Here is a 19,599-nt window from a genome sequence, read left to right as displayed (position 1 = left end):
TCTTATGATGTAAATCCATTGAAATCCAAATTGAAAATCCTGATTGTCTTTTAAAATCATGAAAGTCATTAAAATCTTTTAAAATCTTTGAGACTTTTTTAAGCAAAAATTGTCCTTCAAAATCCTAATCCAATACACCCCCCTTACTTTTAATGCAGGAACCAGCAATCCAAAAGTTTTGTACCGTAAAAAAAAAATATTTACCCCAGAGAAAAAATTTACCGGAATTTTTTACCCAAAAAAAAAATTACCGTAAATTTTTTTTTTTACCCCAGAAAAAAAATTTACCGGAATTTTTTTACCCAAAAAAAATTAATGTGGGCTTTTTTTAAGCCCACAAATAAGTTGATTTTATAGTGGGCTTGGCCCCAAATAATTTTGTTCAATTAGGGGCTTTAATTTAGTGGGCTTGGTGGGGGCTTTTTCAAGTGGGCTTTGAAATTTGGGGCTCAATTGACAGCTCTACTCGAATGATCATAGATAGTTGCTCAATAGGCCCTTTAATTTAGCCGCCAGTTGAATCATAACTTTTGATCGATTGTTTTTGTGTAAAATTTGATTGAGTCATAATTTACTATCAACTTTTTTTTTGACAAGATGAATAATTTTGAGGGGTCAATTGAGCAACCATGATTACGTCTATTGTAGTTGATTTACTATATGAATTAGTCCCTAATGTTCAACTTTTAGGTGTCTTTCAGTTGCTAAAAAATAGATGAGTGAACTAAACAATTTTTTTCTTCTTTTTATCTATTTGATTTAGAAATTGTGACTACTGGATAAAAATAACGTGACCAAACAAAAACAGGAATTCATGTGATTGTTTAGAAACAATAATGCTAACCAGCTTTTTATGCTTCTGCATGACATCTGGTTAATCATGTATAAAAATTTCATTATTCAATTGAGTATATGATTGCTTTATTTTACTGTTTCACTGTGTATGAAATAATAGGTATCTCATAGGGTAATGATATTTAAACAATCATTTGATGAGAATTTTTGGTATACTTTGTTTTTCTCTCTTGTTATTAGACTAAAACAACATAGAAATGAGAAAAAAGAGAGATGAAGTAAGAAAATAACAAAAGTATGAGAGAAAATTATCACAGAAATTGTCCTAAAATGATTGTTTTATTATCATCTCTAAACATTTTTGTTTAATCACTACCGGGTAATTTCAATTTTCCTACCCTACTGACACAAGCGCGTCCAAGCAATTTAACATTTATGGTTAATCAATATATGGGGAAATTGCCTCTACTGACAAGCATGTCCCACTTTCTTGACTTTAGATACTCCAAAAGTCTTTTAAGTTCGGTCAACTCTGCATTTCATATTCATCATCCTAGCTAAATTTTATCCAAACAACTGTTCTTTCATTTGAATCTGAATCTGAATACTAATATTCATCAAACCACACTCATTCACTCATCATGGCTTCCCTCACTGTCACAGATCGATTCAAGTACGATGTTTTCCTCAGCTTTCGAGGTGAGGATACTCGCTACGGTTTCACTGGCAATCTCAAGAAAGCACTTGATGACAAAGGAGTCAGAACTTTCATGGATGACGAGGAGCTTCAAAAAGGCGAAGAAATCACACCATCACTTCTCAGAGCAATTGAAGACTCCCAAATCGCCATCGTTGTCCTCTCTAAGAATTATGCTTCCTCCTCCTTTTGCTTACAAGAACTTTCAAAGATCCTTGACTCCATAAAAGATAAGGGTCGTTCTGTTTTCCCAGTATTTTATAAGGTGGATCCTTCCGTTGTACGAAAGTTAGAAAAGACTTATGGAGAAGCCATGGATAAACATAAGGCCAGCTCCAATCTTGATAAATGGAAGCTGTCTCTTCGTCAAGTTGCTGATTTGTCCGGCTTTCATTACAAGAAAGGGTATGTTATTGTTTTTCATTTCATATGTCGGTTTTTTTGTTGTTGTAATATTGTTGGGTCTTTTTTTTTAAGTAAAATAGAAATAAGATTAAAATAAAGAGGAAATACATGAGGTATGGACCTGACCCAGTAAATCTCAATGAAACAACCTTGAAGGGTAAAAGGCAAAACTTAAAACAGCAGCTACCACGGACAATCCAACGCACTCACGTGCGGACGCGAAACAGAATTGTAAAAGAACGTAGAGCTAGTGTTTAAAGCATCTGAATAAGCATCTGAATAAGCATCTGAACGTAGAGCTAGTGCGGACTCTTCAATTCATATTCATCAAACCAACTCCATTCACTCATCATGGCTTCCCTCACAGTCACAAATCAATTCAAGTATGATGTTTTTCTCAGCTTTCGAGGTGAGGATACTCGCTACGGTTTCACTGGCAATCTCAAGAAAGCACTTGATGACAAAGGAGTCAGAACTTTCATGGATGACGAGGAGCTTCAAAAAGGCGAAGAAATCACACCATCACTTCTCAGAGCAATTGAAGACTCCCAAATCGCCATCGTTGTCCTCTCTAAGAATTATGCTTCCTCCTCCTTTTGCTTACAAGAACTTTCAAAGATCCTTGACTCCATAAAAGATAAGGGCCGTTCTGTTTTCCCAGTATTTTATAAGGTGGATCCTTCCGTTGTACGAAAGTTAGAAAAGACTTATGGAGAAGCCATGGATAAACATAAGGCCAGCTCCAATCTTGATAAATGGAAGGTGTCTCTTCGTCAAGTTGCTAATTTGTCCGGATTTCATTACAAGAAAGGGTATATTCCAATCTTTTGTTTTTCATTTCATTTGTCTAGTTGAGTGGTAATTGAAATTTTTAGGAAAAAAAAATCTAACTTTTTAGATTCATTTTATAAATAATGTATGTGGTCTATAATATAAACCACATATATTACTTTTTTTTTTTTTTGTGTGTAAACCGGGTATCCTTTGCATCTAAGTGTTGTTGGGTGACATGTATTACTAATTTAATGAATCTGAAATATAGGCTTTTGTTTATAATATTGTCTGAAATGTCTGTTTTACCATTATTTATGTCTTTCTTTATCATCACGTATTTTTTTCCGAAGTTTAATTGATATAATAGACTGTAAAGAGAATGATAAGAACACTAAACAATAATTTTTTTATTAAAAAATATACTATAATTATATTTCTTAATTCATTTTTCAAAACATTAAATGATAAACAAAAGCAGAAGACAATTTTAGTTGTAGTAATTAGACCACTTTTTTGTCTCCATGAGTTTAGCTCAGTTGGTAAGGACAATGTATAATATTTGTAAGATCTGAAGTTTGAACCCCGGTCACCACAAAAAAAAAAAGACAACTTTTGACCCTTGATATAACATAATTTTGTGATTTTAGGCTCATATCTTTTTTAAATGATTTTGGCCCCTTATGTTTTCCTCCTTTATGATTTGCTAGTCTTGTAATTTTCCTCCAAATTTACTTTGTGGTGACATCATTTTTCGACATGACTTTCAACCCATGACTTTTGTTTAAAATTAAAAAATAAAACTCCAAATAATGTCAAAATGTTTGACACCCTAATTAAAAGTTTGATTCGCTCAAGTGTACAAGCTGATTTTGACATTTTTTATTTTAAAGAAAAGTCACATCACTATAAGAGGTGAGTGTTACGTCAATAAATGATATCACATCAACGTAAATTTTGGGAGATACTATCAAAGAATGGGGAAAACATAAGGGGACAAAATTCCTTTTAAAAAAAAAAGAGGGGACAAAAATTGTACAATGTCGGAAAACACAATTAAGCCTGATATATAATCAGTGTTAAAAACATATACATATCCACTTGAGTGACCTTTTTTCTCTTATTGGACAGGGATGGGTATGAGCATGTGTTTATTGGGAAGATTGTGGAACAAGTGTTGAGAAATATAAAACCTGTTGTCTTACCTGTCGGGGATTACCTAGTTGGACTAGAGCACCAAAAGCAACATGTAACGTCACTTTTGAATGTTGGGTCTGATGATACAGTCCACATGGTAGGGATCCATGGGATTGGTGGAATAGGGAAAACTACTCTTGCTTTAGAAGTTTATAATTCTATTGTCCGTCAATTTCAAAGTTCCTGTTTTCTTGAAAAAGTCAGAGAAAATTCCAACAGAAATGGGTTGATTTATCTCCAAAAGATCCTTTTGTCTCGAATTGTTGGAGAGAAGAACATGGAGTTTACAAGCGTTGCAGAAGGAATTTCCATATTACAACAAAGGCTCCACCAAAAGAAGGTTCTTTTGCTTCTAGACGATGTTGACAATTTGGAGCAATTAGAGGCCATTTCTGGAAGATCCGTTTGGTTTGGTCCAGGCAGTAGAGTCATCATTACGACTCGGGACAAAAGCTTGCTAACAAGGCATGAGGTTGAAAAAGCATATGAGGTGAAGGGATTGAATGATGAAGATGCTTTTGACTTGGTGGGATGGAAAGCTTTAAAACACAAATATAGTCCAAGCTATAAAGATATTTTATCAGTACAAAAGTTTGGAAGAGAATTAATGGATGTGAACGAATTGCGTAAATTGAAAGGTTTGAAGAATGACAAAGTTTTTCCAGATTATGCGCACGTTTTAAAACGTGCCGTAGCCTATGCTTCTGGCCTTCCACTCGCTTTGGAAGTCATAGGTTCTCATTTTTTTAATAAGACAATAGAGGAATGTAAATGTGCACTAGATCGTTATGAAAGGGTTCCTGATAAAAAGATCCAAACGACACTACAACTGAGCTTTGATGCTTTGCAAGATGATGAGAAGCTTGTTTTTCTTGACATTGCTTGTTGCTTCAAAGGATATAAATTGACAAGAGTGGAACAAATACTTCATGCTCATCATGGTGATATCATGAAAGATCACATTAATGTTTTAGTGGAAAAATCTCTCATAAAAATAAGTGAGTCTGGTAATGTGACATTACATGATTTGGTAGAGGATATGGGAAAAGAAATTGTTAGACAAGAATCACCAAAAGATCCTGGAAAACGCAGTAGGTTATGGGACTCTCAAGATATTAATAAAGTTTTAAAAGAAAATACGGTGAGTTATAATGATATGGATGGATGGTTGGGCTTTTCATCTTTAACTTTGATTGATTCCCTCAAAAAAAAAAAAATCTTTAACTTTGATTGATGTTACTAATGCTCACATTACCCTTTTCGCTTTATGCATTATTAATGTTATTAATTGTCACATTATTTCAATTTGTCAGCTTTATAATATTGAAAGGTCTTTAAATACGTGGGATAAAATCCTACCATGTGTTCTATTGATTTTTCCTGTTTTTGTTTATTAGGGAACAAGTAAAATTGAAATCATACATTCCTACTTTTGGATGAAAGTAGAATGGGATGGAGAAGCTTTCAAGAAGATGGAAAATCTCAAAATACTGATCATAAGGAATGGCAAATTTAATAAAAGTCCAAAACATCTTCCAAATAGTATAAGAGTATTGGAATGTCACAATAATTCTTTATTCGATTTACCATCTGGTTTTAATCCGAAGGATCTTGTTATATGCAATTTATTCTCTTTCCTAACATCAAGTCAATTTGAGGGGGAGAGCTTTATCAAGAAGGCAAATGCAACATTTCTGTCGAAAAAGAAGGCAAGTGCAACATATCTATATCATTTATCTTATATTAATAAAACCAGTTTAAGATTATTCATATACTTTTTATTATCTGCGTGTTTTTTTATTTCTATTTTTTTTTTTTTTTTGCAGAAGTTACAGGATATGAGAGTTTTAAATCTTGATGGTAGTGAACATTTAGCACAAATACCTGATATATCTGGTCTCCCAAATTTAGAAGAATTTTCAATTCAAAATTATGGTCAACTAATTGCAATTGATAAATCAGTTTTGGGCAAACTTAAAATCTTGAGAATCATAAAATGCCCCAAAATCATAATGATTCCGTCTCTCAAGTTACCTTTTCTAGAAGAACTTGATCTTTCAGATTGTACTGGTCTTGAGAGTTTTTCACCTGTGGTACATGGGTTTGGTGATAAGCTTAAAACCATAAGTGTTAGAGGTTGCCACAATCTCAGGAGTATTCCACCTCTCAAGTTGGATTCACTAGAAACACTTGACCTTTCAAATTGTTATAGGCTTGAGAGTTTTCCACTTGTGGTGGATGGGTTTCTTGGAAAACTTAAAACCATGCTTGTTGGAAATTGTCACAATCTCCAGAGTATTCCACCTCTCAAGTTGGATTCACTAGAGAAACTTGACCTTTCAAATTGTTATATGCTTGAGAGTTTTCCACTTGTGGTGGACGGGTTTCTTGGAAAACTTAAAACCCTATATGTTAAAAGTTGTCCCAATCTTAGGAGTATACCACCTCTCAAGTTGGATTCTCTAGAAATACTTGACCTTTCATATTGTCATAGTCTTGAGAGTTTTCCACTTGTGGTGGACGGGTTTCTTGGAAAACTGAAAACCCTGTTTGTTAAAAGTTGTCACAATCTCAAAAGTATTCCACCTCTCAAGTTGGATTTGCTAGAAAAACTTGACCTTTCAAAATGTTATAGTCTTGAGAATTTTCCAATTGTGGTGGACGGGTTTCTTGGAAAACTTAAAACCTTGCTTGTTGAAGGTTGTCGGAGTATCAGGAGTATTCCACCTCTCAAGTTGAATTCACTAGAAACACTTGACCTTTCATATTGTTATAGGCTCGAGAGTTTTCCTCTTGTGGTGGACGGGTTTCTTGGAAAACTTAAAACTCTTATTGTTAAAAGTTGTCACAATCTTAAGAGTATTCCACCTCTCAAGTTGGATTCACTAGAAACATTTGACCTTTCACATTGTCATAGTCTTGAAAGTTTTCCACTTGTGGTGGACGGGTTTCTTGGAAAATTGAAAACCCTGAACGTTGAAAGTTGTCACAATCTCAGGAGTATTCCACCTCTCAAGTTGGATTCGCTAGAAACTCTTGACCTTTCATGTTGTTGTAGTCTTGAGAGTTTCCCACTGGTAGGTGATAGGTTTCTTGGAAAACTTAAAACCCTGCATGTTACAAGTTGTCACAATCTTAGGAGCATCCCACCTCTCAAGTTGGATTCTTTAGAAAAACTTGACCTTTCAAATTGTAGTACTCTTGAGAGTTTTCCAAGTGTGGTGGATGGGTTGTTGGATAAACTCAAATTCTTGAGTATTAAACGTTGCGTCATGCTTAGGAGTATTCCACCGCTCAGGTTGACTTCATTGGAATGGTTCGATCTTTCATATTGTCCGATTTTAGAGAGTTTCCCAGAAATATTGGGAGAGGTTAGAAATTTAACGAACCTTTATTTGGATAATACTCCCATAAAAGAATTGCCATTTCCATTTCAAAATTTTACTCCATCTCCGGCATCTAATCCATGTAACTGTGGAATTGTTGATTTACCATATACTAGAGTTGTTGCAATGTCAAAACTGGATGAATTTACCATCGAGGGTGGGAAAAAAGTGAGCTCAATGCAATCTTCACATGTAGAATATATTTGTCTCGGGAACTGCAAACTTTCAGATGAATATTTGTCAACAAGTGTCATGTTGTTTGCTAATGTGAAAGAATTACACCTAACTAAAAATCGATTCACAGTTCTTCCTAAATCTATCGAAAAATGTCATTCTTTAAAGAGGCTTGTCTTGGATGATTGCGAGGAACTTCAAGAAATTAAAGGCATTCCACCATCTTTAAGAATGTTATCTGCACTAAACTGCACATCGTTGACTTCGTCGTGCAAAAGCAAATTACTAAATCAGGTTATGATTTATTTTGTTTTTATTTGTAATGTATATTATATTCTTCTTGATATAGTTACACTTACATTAGTTATGACCAACAGGAATTACATGAGGCTGGAGACACTTGGTTCCGTTTGCCACGGGCAAAAATTCCAGAGTGGTTTGACCACCAATGCTCGGCAGGATTGTCAATTTCTTTCTGGTTTCGTAACAAGTTTCCTGCCATAGCTCTCTGTGTTGTTTCTCCATTAACATGGGATGGTTCTCAACGTTGTGTTGTAAGAGTAATCATCAACGGCAATACATTTTTCAATACAGATGGTTCGAAGATGGGTACGAAGTCACAGCCGAATACATATCATTTGCATCTTTTTCATATGAAAATGGAAAACTTTGATGATAATATGGACAAAGCACTTTTCGAAAATTCATGGAAACATGCAAGGGTTGATTTTGGATTGCCATTCCAGAAAAGTGGAATCCATGTATTGAAAGAGAAAAGTAACATGAAGGATATTCGATTCACCAACCCAGAGAATGATGCTAAGATTGTGTTACACTCAGGATGTTGAAGTAAGTATATCATTCATTGTGTTTCATGATTTTATGATAGATTTTTTTATGTATAATCACAATTATAGGCTGGACTATCCATGTTTTAATGATAAGTTGTAGGAAGCTTTGATTCCGCTTTATCGAAGAGCTATCTTTATTTCCCTTATTTTTTTGGAGTATGTGATGAATCAGTGAAAGATGGTTCAGATTTCAAGTGTGAGAAGAAGATTCTCCACACAGTTGATAAATTAATTGCATGTCCAACTCTAGAGAAGAAGACCTGACCATTATTACCCATCAATTTCAAAAACCCAGCTTCCAGAAAAGTATGAACCCTAATTAAATTTAACACTTTTTCAACTTTTATAGGAATTTTTTTTTTTTTGTTTTTGAATGTTTTGTAGAAAAAAGAAGTACTTTTTGTATTTTTTTTCTTAATACAGGTACAGAACTATTGCTGATTTGTTTAGTGATATGAGTTGTTCGATTAGATTGTTGCATCTGGGTAGAAAGTCTCCAACTTTTCAAATTATTTGCAACAAAGTTGAAGTTCCTGCTAAGAGGTGAGTTTTTTTGTTTTGTTATGTCAAATTTCCCCAAATTAATTAATGGACGATACACAGTAACACAGACAACTACGGGCACAACACTGCCATTGTCATGTCAATACGGTAATAATATGAGAAAATGAATTAATTGAATGTAATCACATGTGTCCGTGTACGACACCGAAACGTGTTGACATTGGACACGCCATAAGAGTCGTCAGTGCTGTAGAGGAATGTGTGTAAGTGCACCATATGCAGTTAAATTTTAGACTTAGTCATGTCAATATGGATTGTGTTGGCTGACTTTTTTGACTACTACCGTGGCCATTTTGTGAAACATGGGGGCACCATGACATTTTGTGGCGAATATGGCTGCTTTAAATGATGTTTTTTGAATTTTCAGCAATCAATGATACTCTTTAGTGTATATTTGGATTCATGGTGAGTTTGATAGAATGACGGCGTGCCACCATGATTTTGCTAAACTACGCTTGGAGCTTCTACAAAACCATGGTGCCACCTTCATTTTAGCAAACTTACCATGATACCAAATATGCACTTGGACTATAGGGGGTACATTTCCTTTTATTGATAGATTAAGGAAGGGATTGTAGTTGTGTTTTTTGGAATAATAGTATTGTGTTTTATTTTCAGAAACTTCTCTTATGCTCATCTAGCGCAGATGAAATATGTAGTCCCCGAAGATATATAGAATTTGAGTGGTTGTTGTTGATATAAACTTGTGTACAAAGTTGGATTTGAAGATCACCTAGCTATTTGAAAAGGTAACATATTTTTTTTTATTTAAGGGCGTTGCTCTTGTTAATTGTATTATCTGTATTTGACTGAGCAATTCAGCTATCTAAACAGTGGTAGACGGGACTTATTCGGTCTTTAGGTTTGATTTGGATTGTTATTTTAGATGTTCATTGGCTGTGTCTGAGTTATACATCTGACAAGATCCAATGCAATCAATATAATACTGTCATTTTTTAGATTTTCATTTTCTGCATAGTATTCTATTCTGTGATTTGGGATTCCATATGTTAGGTAGATGTAAGCATGTTATACTCAGTTGAAAATGCATTGATGATAATCAGAAATTATTATATGAGATTTAGTTGAAAATGGGTTGATGATTATGAGAAAGTATATCAGATTTTGTGGCTACTGGTTAGGCTTACTTTTTGTAACTGCTTTTCTGTCACGACCCAAAAACAATCATCGTGACCGGCGCACGAACTAGATCATTCTAGTCCGGCAAGCCTATTAAACAAATTTGACAACTATAATAAATAAATAAAAATTCCAATTTGAATTTCATTTCAAATAAATGTTCACTGGAATTCGACAGAGTTTCCTCTGTATTTTTAACATTTCCAAGATGTAAATCCTGTTTTAAAAAAAACTTGTTCTATCAGCCAGAATATCCAAATAACATCTTTATTTTCATACTAATTGTACAATTTAAAAATAAAACATCTTATCAGATAAATACTTCTGATTCAAAATTACTATCATATACTTCATATATATATAGTTTGACATTAGTCTACAATCATTTTCTATGTCATCAAGATGCGTCAATATTAACGTTAATCAATTCCATAATCTAAACTACTGGCAATATCCATATAATAGAATGGAACCTCATGAATTCCATTAACAATAGCAAGGACAAAGTGAGTCCTTTCTCCCCCTAGCATCAGAGAAAGCAATGCTCCGCTCGGCACCAACTTCTAAAATTCATTTCAGCAACAATAACAAAATCATATAACAAATCAAATATAATCATAATCACCACAATCAAATCAATCACAATCATATATCCAATATGTCGTATTCTGATATAACCTATACTTTGACATACTTATCTGAGTATGTATCTGAACCTTTTCCGATAATATCTAATTTCGGCTAACTAAGCCCTAGTTCCATAACTAACACTCCTCATTTCCAACTATTGATAAAATACCCATGAAACATTGCTCCGTAGCTAATTCATTCTAAACATAACTTTTATGTTAATATGTGTATGCTATGTTAGTATTCATGTTGGAGGGTCCTTAGAATTTTCTTTGGTTCCACAATTCTATTTTTTTGTTCTCTTTCAAATATTATTCCAATAATTTTAGACTTAAAATTTCATATCATTAATTATACATTTCATTCGTTACTATGAGCCGTACGTCATAGGCTACATTATCTCTTCGTTGTAGCAAACGGAATTTTCATATTCGTTACTATGACCCGTACGTCATAGGCTACATTATCTCTTCGTTGTAGCAAACGGAATTTTCATATTCGTTACTATGACCCGTACGTCATAGGCTACATTATCTCTTCGTTGTAGCAAACGGAATATACCACATTATCTCTTCGTTGTGGCGAACGGTAATATACCACATTATCTCTTCGTTGTGGCGAACGGAATATACCACATTATCTCTTCGTTGTGGCGAACGGAATTTCATAAAATATCTATGAGCTTGTTACTCATAGGCTGCATTATCTCTTCGTTGCAGCTAACGGATTTTTTTTTCTCAATATTCTCATTTCTTTCTTTCTTTCTTTCTTTCTTTTTCTATGAGCATGTTACTCATTTCAATTTTTCTCATCATTTCCTTTTTCTGTGATTTTCTATAATTCACTATGAGCATATTACTCATTGGTTGCATTTCAAATTTTCTTTCAAATCATTTCTATAATTTTATACATCAATTGTCTTAATAGAATTTCCCTCCAACATTTATATTATACTAGCATAAACATACTTATTAACATAAAAGAGGTTTTAGGATACACTAATAAGGATACCTAATTCAGAAATAGTCATTCCACTATCTCATATTTATTATGTTTCAAATGTACCATTCATATGGCATAATAGTCATGCTATAATTATCCCAACTTATTCTATTAATTCATAAACATTCCATCAATCACTATCTTAATCCAATTCCGAACAAGTTCTTAAATTATCTATACACATATCGTATAACTTTATATGTTCTTTTTATTACTAATCATCCATATACTTCTTTAAATCCACGAACTATCAATGTCAAATACACTAGTAACAATATCATTACTAATAAACTCTAACAAATCATCTAATCTACACACTAATACTCATATAGGACATTTCACAAACATCTCATGCATATTATGAATCATAATTCTTTAATAATGATGATGGTTCTTACTACCTTCAAAGTGACACGTATGAGATGCGTATAAAATAAATTACTCAATCTAAGAGAAATACCATATCTGATCAACTAAAATAATAAGACATATGCTTGGACTTATGGTTACCAAATTATAAAACTAAAGGGGAACTCACCTTAACATTTTCTAAAGTCTCCTCGCTGCTTGAGTCCTAATTAAGCTCCCGGTGTGCTCCGTAAGCACTTTTATCCGAAACATCTTAACTATAGCTTATGGCTTCTGCGTGTTCCGAATTCATTACAAACTTCAATCCGCACAGCCAAACACTTATGAACAACTTTTAGATCATTTATTCAGCAACTTAAACTTCAAAATCACTTATTTTGCACTTTCCACGCCAAAACCCGTATAGCTTTTTCTGCAGATTTTCAGCACTTAAGTCCAACTTCTAATGCGTTTTCTGAATTCATTTCTATTCCGAATCATACAAATCTTATATCCGAATTGAAGGGAATTAAGCGTACCATCTAAATATCCAATAATCACTTCATTCTGATTTACACAGTAAAAGATATGACTCGAAAACAGAAGCTGTCCGAACAGCAATTGCAACAGCTTCTAATCCTACCCGAAAACAGCTTATGGCTTTTTGGCTTCTAGATTTTCATTCCAAACAGCACCCCAACAAATTTCTGGTGGTCCTAATAGCCCAAAATACATAATCATTCCAACTCAAAAGCTACAACTTAACTTCTTAAAACAGCTTAATTTTCTTACCTTGTAAAACTCCAATTTTATACATACAAGCTTCTAACTTTCTATCATTCTTCATATCATGTTTCTAAATGCCATTACCACACATAACCATCTTCAAATTACACATAAAACATACACCAAAGCTTGAATTAAATAAATTTCCATGAAAAGGGAATTATACACATGGTGTGTGTATGGTGCGGTTCATAAGGGAAAGAGAGAAGGAATGAATTTTGTCACTTACCTTGTAATTATACCACTCTTGAGTCCCCTAGAAACAAGGTTATATGTGATTTCCCAAGAAATTTGAAAGAGAAATGAAGAATTGGAAAGTTGAAGGAGTGGGCGGTTGTGCAAAGATGGAGAGGAATGAAGGAACACGTGGGAGGGAGGAAAAAGAAAGAAGGGGAAAATGTTTTTTGTGGTAGAAAGGTTGTGGAAGAATGTAGAAAATTGTGGATTTTTTCCACTTAAATAATCTTGAGTGGCAAAATTACAATTCTGTCCCTTGCTTAAAAAAAATCTTGAGGGATATTACATTCTACCCCCCTTATAGAAATTTCGTCCTCGAAATTTAGGGATTTACTTGCTAATAAGTACCAATAATTCCTCTATACTTTTGACTTTAGGCTCTAACGTACATTTGTTACTAACTGGTTCTTTCTGACTGACTAATTTAAACTGCACAGGTACCAGCCACCACGCTTCCGCGGCGTCACTCTGGTTTATTTCTTCACACCTTACATCATACTCCTTATACTGCGTCTTCTGTTAAGGTTTCATTCATTCCTAAATTTCTTACTTTTCTTGTATCCACATACGATGTAACGTTTAATAATATTAAAGTACTCTGTCTTACCCATAACAATTTATATCCCTTCTTGAAAAAATTTCATCTTCATAAATCACCAGACACTGGTGGCGTTGAATACTTCCTTAACGAAATTCATTGTAAGCTTCCAGACTTTTCTTCTTCTCGTACTTCATTCCTCCAAGGTCATATTCAGCTCTCAGACATTTGTTCTAACTGTCATATACTAGTCTGAGTTGATCAGGCTCAGCCAGACATGACATTTGAAATAAATATCTGGAACCCAATAGTCACACTACATCTTATTGAATTCCATTGACCCAAGGCACGATCTGAATCGACCAGCTCTGATACCAACTTTGTCACGACCCAAAAACAATCATCGTGACCGGCGCACGAACTAGATCATTCTAGTCCGGCAAGCCTATTAAACAAATTTGACAACTATAATAAATAAATAAAAATTCCAATTTGAATTTCATTTCAAATAAATGTTCACTGGAATTCGACAGAGTTTCCTCTGTATTTTTAACATTTCCAAGATGTAAATCCTGTTTTAAAAAAAACTTGTTCTATCAGCCAGAATATCCAAATAACATCTTTATTTTCATACTAATTGTACAATTTAAAAATAAAACATCTTATCAGATAAATACTTCTGATTCAAAATTACTATCATATACTTCATATATATATAGTTTGACATTAGTCTACAATCATTTTCTATGTCATCAAGATGCGTCAATATTAACGTTAATCAATTCCATAATCTAAACTACTGGCAATATCCATATAATAGAATGGAACCTCATGAATTCCATTAACAATAGCAAGGACAAAGTGAGTCCTTTCTCCCCCTAGCATCAGAGAAAGCAATGCTCCGCTCGGCACCAACTTCTAAAATTCATTTCAGCAACAATAACAAAATCATATAACAAATCAAATATAATCATAATCACCACAATCAAATCAATCACAATCATATATCCAATATGTCGTATTCTGATATAACCTATACTTTGACATACTTATCTGAGTATGTATCTGAACCTTTTCCGATAATATCTAATTTCGGCTAACTAAGCCCTAGTTCCATAACTAACACTCCTCATTTCCAACTATTGATAAAATACCCATGAAACATTGCTCCGTAGCTAATTCATTCTAAACATAACTTTTATGTTAATATGTGTATGCTATGTTAGTATTCATGTTGGAGGGTCCTTAGAATTTTCTTTGGTTCCACAATTCTATTTTTTTGTTCTCTTTCAAATATTATTCCAATAATTTTAGACTTAAAATTTCATATCATTAATTATACATTTCATTCGTTACTATGAGCCGTACGTCATAGGCTACATTATCTCTTCGTTGTAGCAAACGGAATTTTCATATTCGTTACTATGACCCGTACGTCATAGGCTACATTATCTCTTCGTTGTAGCAAACGGAATTTTCATATTCGTTACTATGACCCGTACGTCATAGGCTACATTATCTCTTCGTTGTAGCAAACGGAATATACCACATTATCTCTTCGTTGTGGCGAACGGTAATATACCACATTATCTCTTCGTTGTGGCGAACGGAATATACCACATTATCTCTTCGTTGTGGCGAACGGAATTTCATAAAATATCTATGAGCTTGTTACTCATAGGCTGCATTATCTCTTCGTTGCAGCTAACGGATTTTTTTTTCTCAATATTCTCATTTCTTTCTTTCTTTCTTTCTTTCTTTTTCTATGAGCATGTTACTCATTTCAATTTTTCTCATCATTTCCTTTTTCTGTGATTTTCTATAATTCACTATGAGCATATTACTCATTGGTTGCATTTCAAATTTTCTTTCAAATCATTTCTATAATTTTATACATCAATTGTCTTAATAGAATTTCCCTCCAACATTTATATTATACTAGCATAAACATACTTATTAACATAAAAGAGGTTTTAGGATACACTAATAAGGATACCTAATTCAGAAATAGTCATTCCACTATCTCATATTTATTATGTTTCAAATGTACCATTCATATGGCATAATAGTCATGCTATAATTATCCCAACTTATTCTATTAATTCATAAACATTCCATCAATCACTATCTTAATCCAATTCCGAACAAGTTCTTAAATTATCTATACACATATCGTATAACTTTATATGTTCTTTTTATTACTAATCATCCATATACTTCTTTAAATCCACGAACTATCAATGTCAAATACACTAGTAACAATATCATTACTAATAAACTCTAACAAATCATCTAATCTACACACTAATACTCATATAGGACATTTCACAAACATCTCATGCATATTATGAATCATAATTCTTTAATAATGATGATGGTTCTTACTACCTTCAAAGTGACACGTATGAGATGCGTATAAAATAAATTACTCAATCTAAGAGAAATACCATATCTGATCAACTAAAATAATAAGACATATGCTTGGACTTATGGTTACCAAATTATAAAACTAAAGGGGAACTCACCTTAACATTTTCTAAAGTCTCCTCGCTGCTTGAGTCCTAATTAAGCTCCCGGTGTGCTCCGTAAGCACTTTTATCCGAAACATCTTAACTATAGCTTATGGCTTCTGCGTGTTCCGAATTCATTACAAACTTCAATCCGCACAGCCAAACACTTATGAACAACTTTTAGATCATTTATTCAGCAACTTAAACTTCAAAATCACTTATTTTGCACTTTCCACGCCAAAACCCGTATAGCTTTTTCTGCAGATTTTCAGCACTTAAGTCCAACTTCTAATGCGTTTTCTGAATTCATTTCTATTCCGAATCATACAAATCTTATATCCGAATTGAAGGGAATTAAGCGTACCATCTAAATATCCAATAATCACTTCATTCTGATTTACACAGTAAAAGATATGACTCGAAAACAGAAGCTGTCCGAACAGCAATTGCAACAGCTTCTAATCCTACCCGAAAACAGCTTATGGCTTTTTGGCTTCTAGATTTTCATTCCAAACAGCACCCCAACAAATTTCTGGTGGTCCTAATAGCCCAAAATACATAATCATTCCAACTCAAAAGCTACAACTTAACTTCTTAAAACAGCTTAATTTTCTTACCTTGTAAAACTCCAATTTTACACATACAAGCTTCTAACTTTCTATCATTCTTCATATCATGTTTCTAAATGCCATTACCACACATAACCATCTTCAAATTACACATAAAACATACACCAAAGCTTGAATTAAATAAATTTCCATGAAAAGGGAATTATACACATGGTGTGTGTATGGTGCGGTTCATAAGGGAAAGAGAGAAGGAATGAATTTTGTCACTTACCTTGTAATTATACCACTCTTGAGTCCCCTAGAAACAAGGTTATATGTGATTTCCCAAGAAATTTGAAAGAGAAATGAAGAATTGGAAAGTTGAAGGAGTGGGCGGTTGTGCAAAGATGGAGAGGAATGAAGGAACACGTGGGAGGGAGGAAAAAGAAAGAAGGGGAAAATGTTTTTTGTGGTAGAAAGGTTGTGGAAGAATGTAGAAAATTGTGGATTTTTTCCACTTAAATAATCTTGAGTGGCAAAATTACAATTCTGTCCCTTGCTTAAAAAAAATCTTGAGGGATATTACATTTTCGTTGGGTCCGACTCCGCTATATTTATTTTTGTTCTTCTTCCTAAAGTAGACAAATTTAAAAGTTTGACTTGTGCAAAAGAATTGATTTCATTATTTTATTTTTTGTTTTTCATTGTGGATAAGGTTACTCATTTTGTTGTTTTTTGATTTTCATTTCTTGTTCTTTTGCTTTTTATTCCAGAGGCCACACTAGCAGAGCCCTTTAGCGAAAGACCTTATAACTTGATTTTCAAAGATGGACCTGTAAATTTGTCAACAGAACTTTCATCAACTTCCAATGAAATTGAATTGTCGCTGAATAACTTACAGTTGAGTCCATCTTTTAAAACACTCTTTTCTCATAAGAATGTTGCTAAGGAGACTGATCAAGTTCAGAGCTTTTCATCCCATGAATCTGACTGCCTTGATAACCAAGAAAGTGAAAGCACATGGTAGAGAGAATGCAGAAAGAGGCAAGCAGAAGGAAACATTGTCGGTGTGTTTTCAACCAAATGTTGTTATCCAATCCACCAGTACATAAGATCTCCCCTCCGCATTTTGGATACGCCATAAGAGGTGTCGGTGCTATACAGGTTTGAAAATTATCTCTTGTATGGATAGTTTGTCGACACACACACACACCTGCATAGTAAACATCTGAGAGATTGTTGCTCGGTTTTTATGTTAAGCCTCAGAAAATGACTGCCCTCCCCAAAAGTTTGCGTGGTGTTTTATGGCCGAAAAAAGATTGGTCTGAGGACTGCAAATCCTTCATCATTGGTGGATCTGGTTAATGTGATTGACTCTATATTTGGTATGTTCTAATTCTATTTTATTATAATACAGATGATTTCTTAGTAATCAAATATCTAGCTAACTAATCTTGTTCTCCTAATAGGAGAAGCTGAAGAACAGGTTGAGATTTTGGAAAGATTGTGCCAGACTGGCTTTGCAAGAAGGTGGTTTCTTCTGGAGACGCTATGTACCGGTGGGTCTCTTTCTTTTCATCACTGATTCTGAAAAGTTTCTTTCTTCTGGAGACACTATTAGGGACGTGAAAATTCGAGTCATAATTCTGAATTTATGTTTGTTATAATGAAATAGCAGAACATAGCAGTTTGATAGAATAGATGAACTTTTGATGACATTAGTTAGTGTTGTTCTGAGTCAAAATCCTCTGTCATTTACTTCGAAGTAATTTATTAATATTCTTTATGAAGTTCTTATTCTTATAGTTTATAAATTTTGTAACAGTTGTAATGTTAAGAATGCGTTGGATTTGGACTCAGGTTGATCAAAACATCTCAGCAATGTGACTAAAGAAGATGAGGGAAGGGTGATGAATGTTAATATTTCTGTGTTGCACATGATTATTGGTAATGTTGTGTAAACAAAGATTAGAACACCATACACACAGCCAAGTGTGAAAAGTTCCTCTGTCCGTCATTATATGTAGTACAATTTTTAGTAACACTAATTCGATCTCTATTCATGCTTTAAGTTTTCCTTCTATTATTGGAGATATTTTTACATACAAGCTTTTAGTTTCACATATTATAGTTTATAAAGTAGTACTATTTTTACATTACATAGGGTTATATTATCTTGATTTCCCTTTTTAATGTGGAACAAAATTTCTTACTAGGACTTGGTTATAATATTTTTTCAACTCGTGGAAATTGGAAACCAATCGACCCATCAAGGGTTAAGATCCGCTTCATTTCTCAAAGAGAGATTTAGAAATAATTGAATTGATTTGAAATTTTAGTTTGGATGTTACATTCTTCAACAAAGCATCGCTATGCAAAACGTAATAGTCACTGAACATTGAAAAATCACCCAAATGAGTACCTGCTCGTATAAGAAGCATTACCAACATTCGTGAGCCTTGACATACCATCAATATTTTTATTTATCATTAGAAAAGCTAACATTCCCCTACCCGCAGGCCAATACTCAGAGTGGAACTTGCCATAAGCAATATCTCTGAGTTAGTGTGTTTTAGTTGATGGAAAAAATGTGGTTGAGATGAGAGACTTCTCTTATTGTTGATAAAATTGATGGATGCTCCACACCAATAAGATGGTTAACAAAATACCTTAGAGTGTGTTTGGATAAATGAATGTTTTGAGGTAATGTAGTTTTTTGAATGAATTCAAATCCTTTTACGTAAATTCCATTGTTTGGATGATTTTTCGTAGAATTTTCAAAATGAAGGAAATTTATGAACTATTTTGCCCAAGCTAAATTTAGAGAATTTCAGATGACACCTAAAAGTTAAAAATTTCAAATTTCTTCATTCTTAATTTTTTTTCTTTCTAATATTGTAATTTGGTCACCATACTTTTCAAAATTATCAAATTAAGATTATGGTACAATAACCGCTAACTTTATGCCAGTGCACGTCAATTCTATCGTACAAAAGCCATGTAGGTCATCTGTAATTGAT

The 19,599-nt window shown here is 33.5% G+C and overlaps 1 protein-coding gene and 1 long non-coding RNA gene across 9 annotated transcripts; one reads left to right on the top strand and one right to left on the bottom strand.

The window, feature by feature from the left end:
• Nucleotides 1-1,297: 1,297 nt before the first annotated feature.
• LOC146917752 (uncharacterized) lies at nt 1,298-18,662 on the top strand. 2 transcript variants are annotated; one of them, XM_085716576.1, is made up of 11 exons: nt 1,298-1,897; nt 3,800-5,006; nt 5,263-5,544; nt 5,692-7,719; nt 7,803-8,274; nt 8,377-8,582; nt 8,700-8,819; nt 9,459-9,589; nt 17,353-17,743; nt 17,840-17,964; nt 18,049-18,662. In XM_085716576.1, the coding sequence occupies exons 1-5, from the start codon at nt 1,437-1,439 to the stop codon at nt 8,271-8,273; spliced, it is 4,449 nt and encodes a 1,482-aa protein (XP_085572702.1). In that variant the 5' UTR covers nt 1,298-1,436; the 3' UTR covers nt 8,274; nt 8,377-8,582; nt 8,700-8,819; nt 9,459-9,589; nt 17,353-17,743; nt 17,840-17,964; nt 18,049-18,662. The 2 variants fall into 2 exon arrangements, with proteins under 2 accessions (XP_085572702.1, XP_085572700.1); XM_085716574.1 differs by lacking the exon at nt 1,298-1,897 and adding an exon at nt 2,188-2,709 and having other exon boundaries at nt 8,449-8,582.
• LOC146917753 (uncharacterized) lies at nt 9,999-17,072 on the bottom strand. Of its 7 annotated transcripts, none has more exons than XR_015013497.1 (4): nt 16,047-17,072; nt 12,976-14,439; nt 12,151-12,393; nt 9,999-10,070 (listed from the first exon to the last, which is right to left on the bottom strand). It is a non-coding gene; the product is annotated as an uncharacterized LOC146917753 (long non-coding RNA). The 7 variants fall into 7 exon arrangements; XR_015013496.1 differs by lacking the exon at nt 9,999-10,070 and adding an exon at nt 10,101-10,197; XR_015013495.1 differs by lacking the exon at nt 9,999-10,070 and adding an exon at nt 10,288-10,543.
• Nucleotides 18,663-19,599: the final 937 nt, after the last annotated feature.

The sequence above is a fragment of the Medicago sativa genome, chromosome 6, assembly GCF_051527215.1.
Source record: "Medicago sativa cultivar Bolivia chromosome 6, Bolivia_mono, whole genome shotgun sequence".
NCBI classification, from domain to species: domain Eukaryota; kingdom Viridiplantae; phylum Streptophyta; class Magnoliopsida; order Fabales; family Fabaceae; genus Medicago; species Medicago sativa.
Note: the sequence above shows the minus strand (reverse complement) of the source record. Positions and strands in the feature narration are given on the sequence as shown.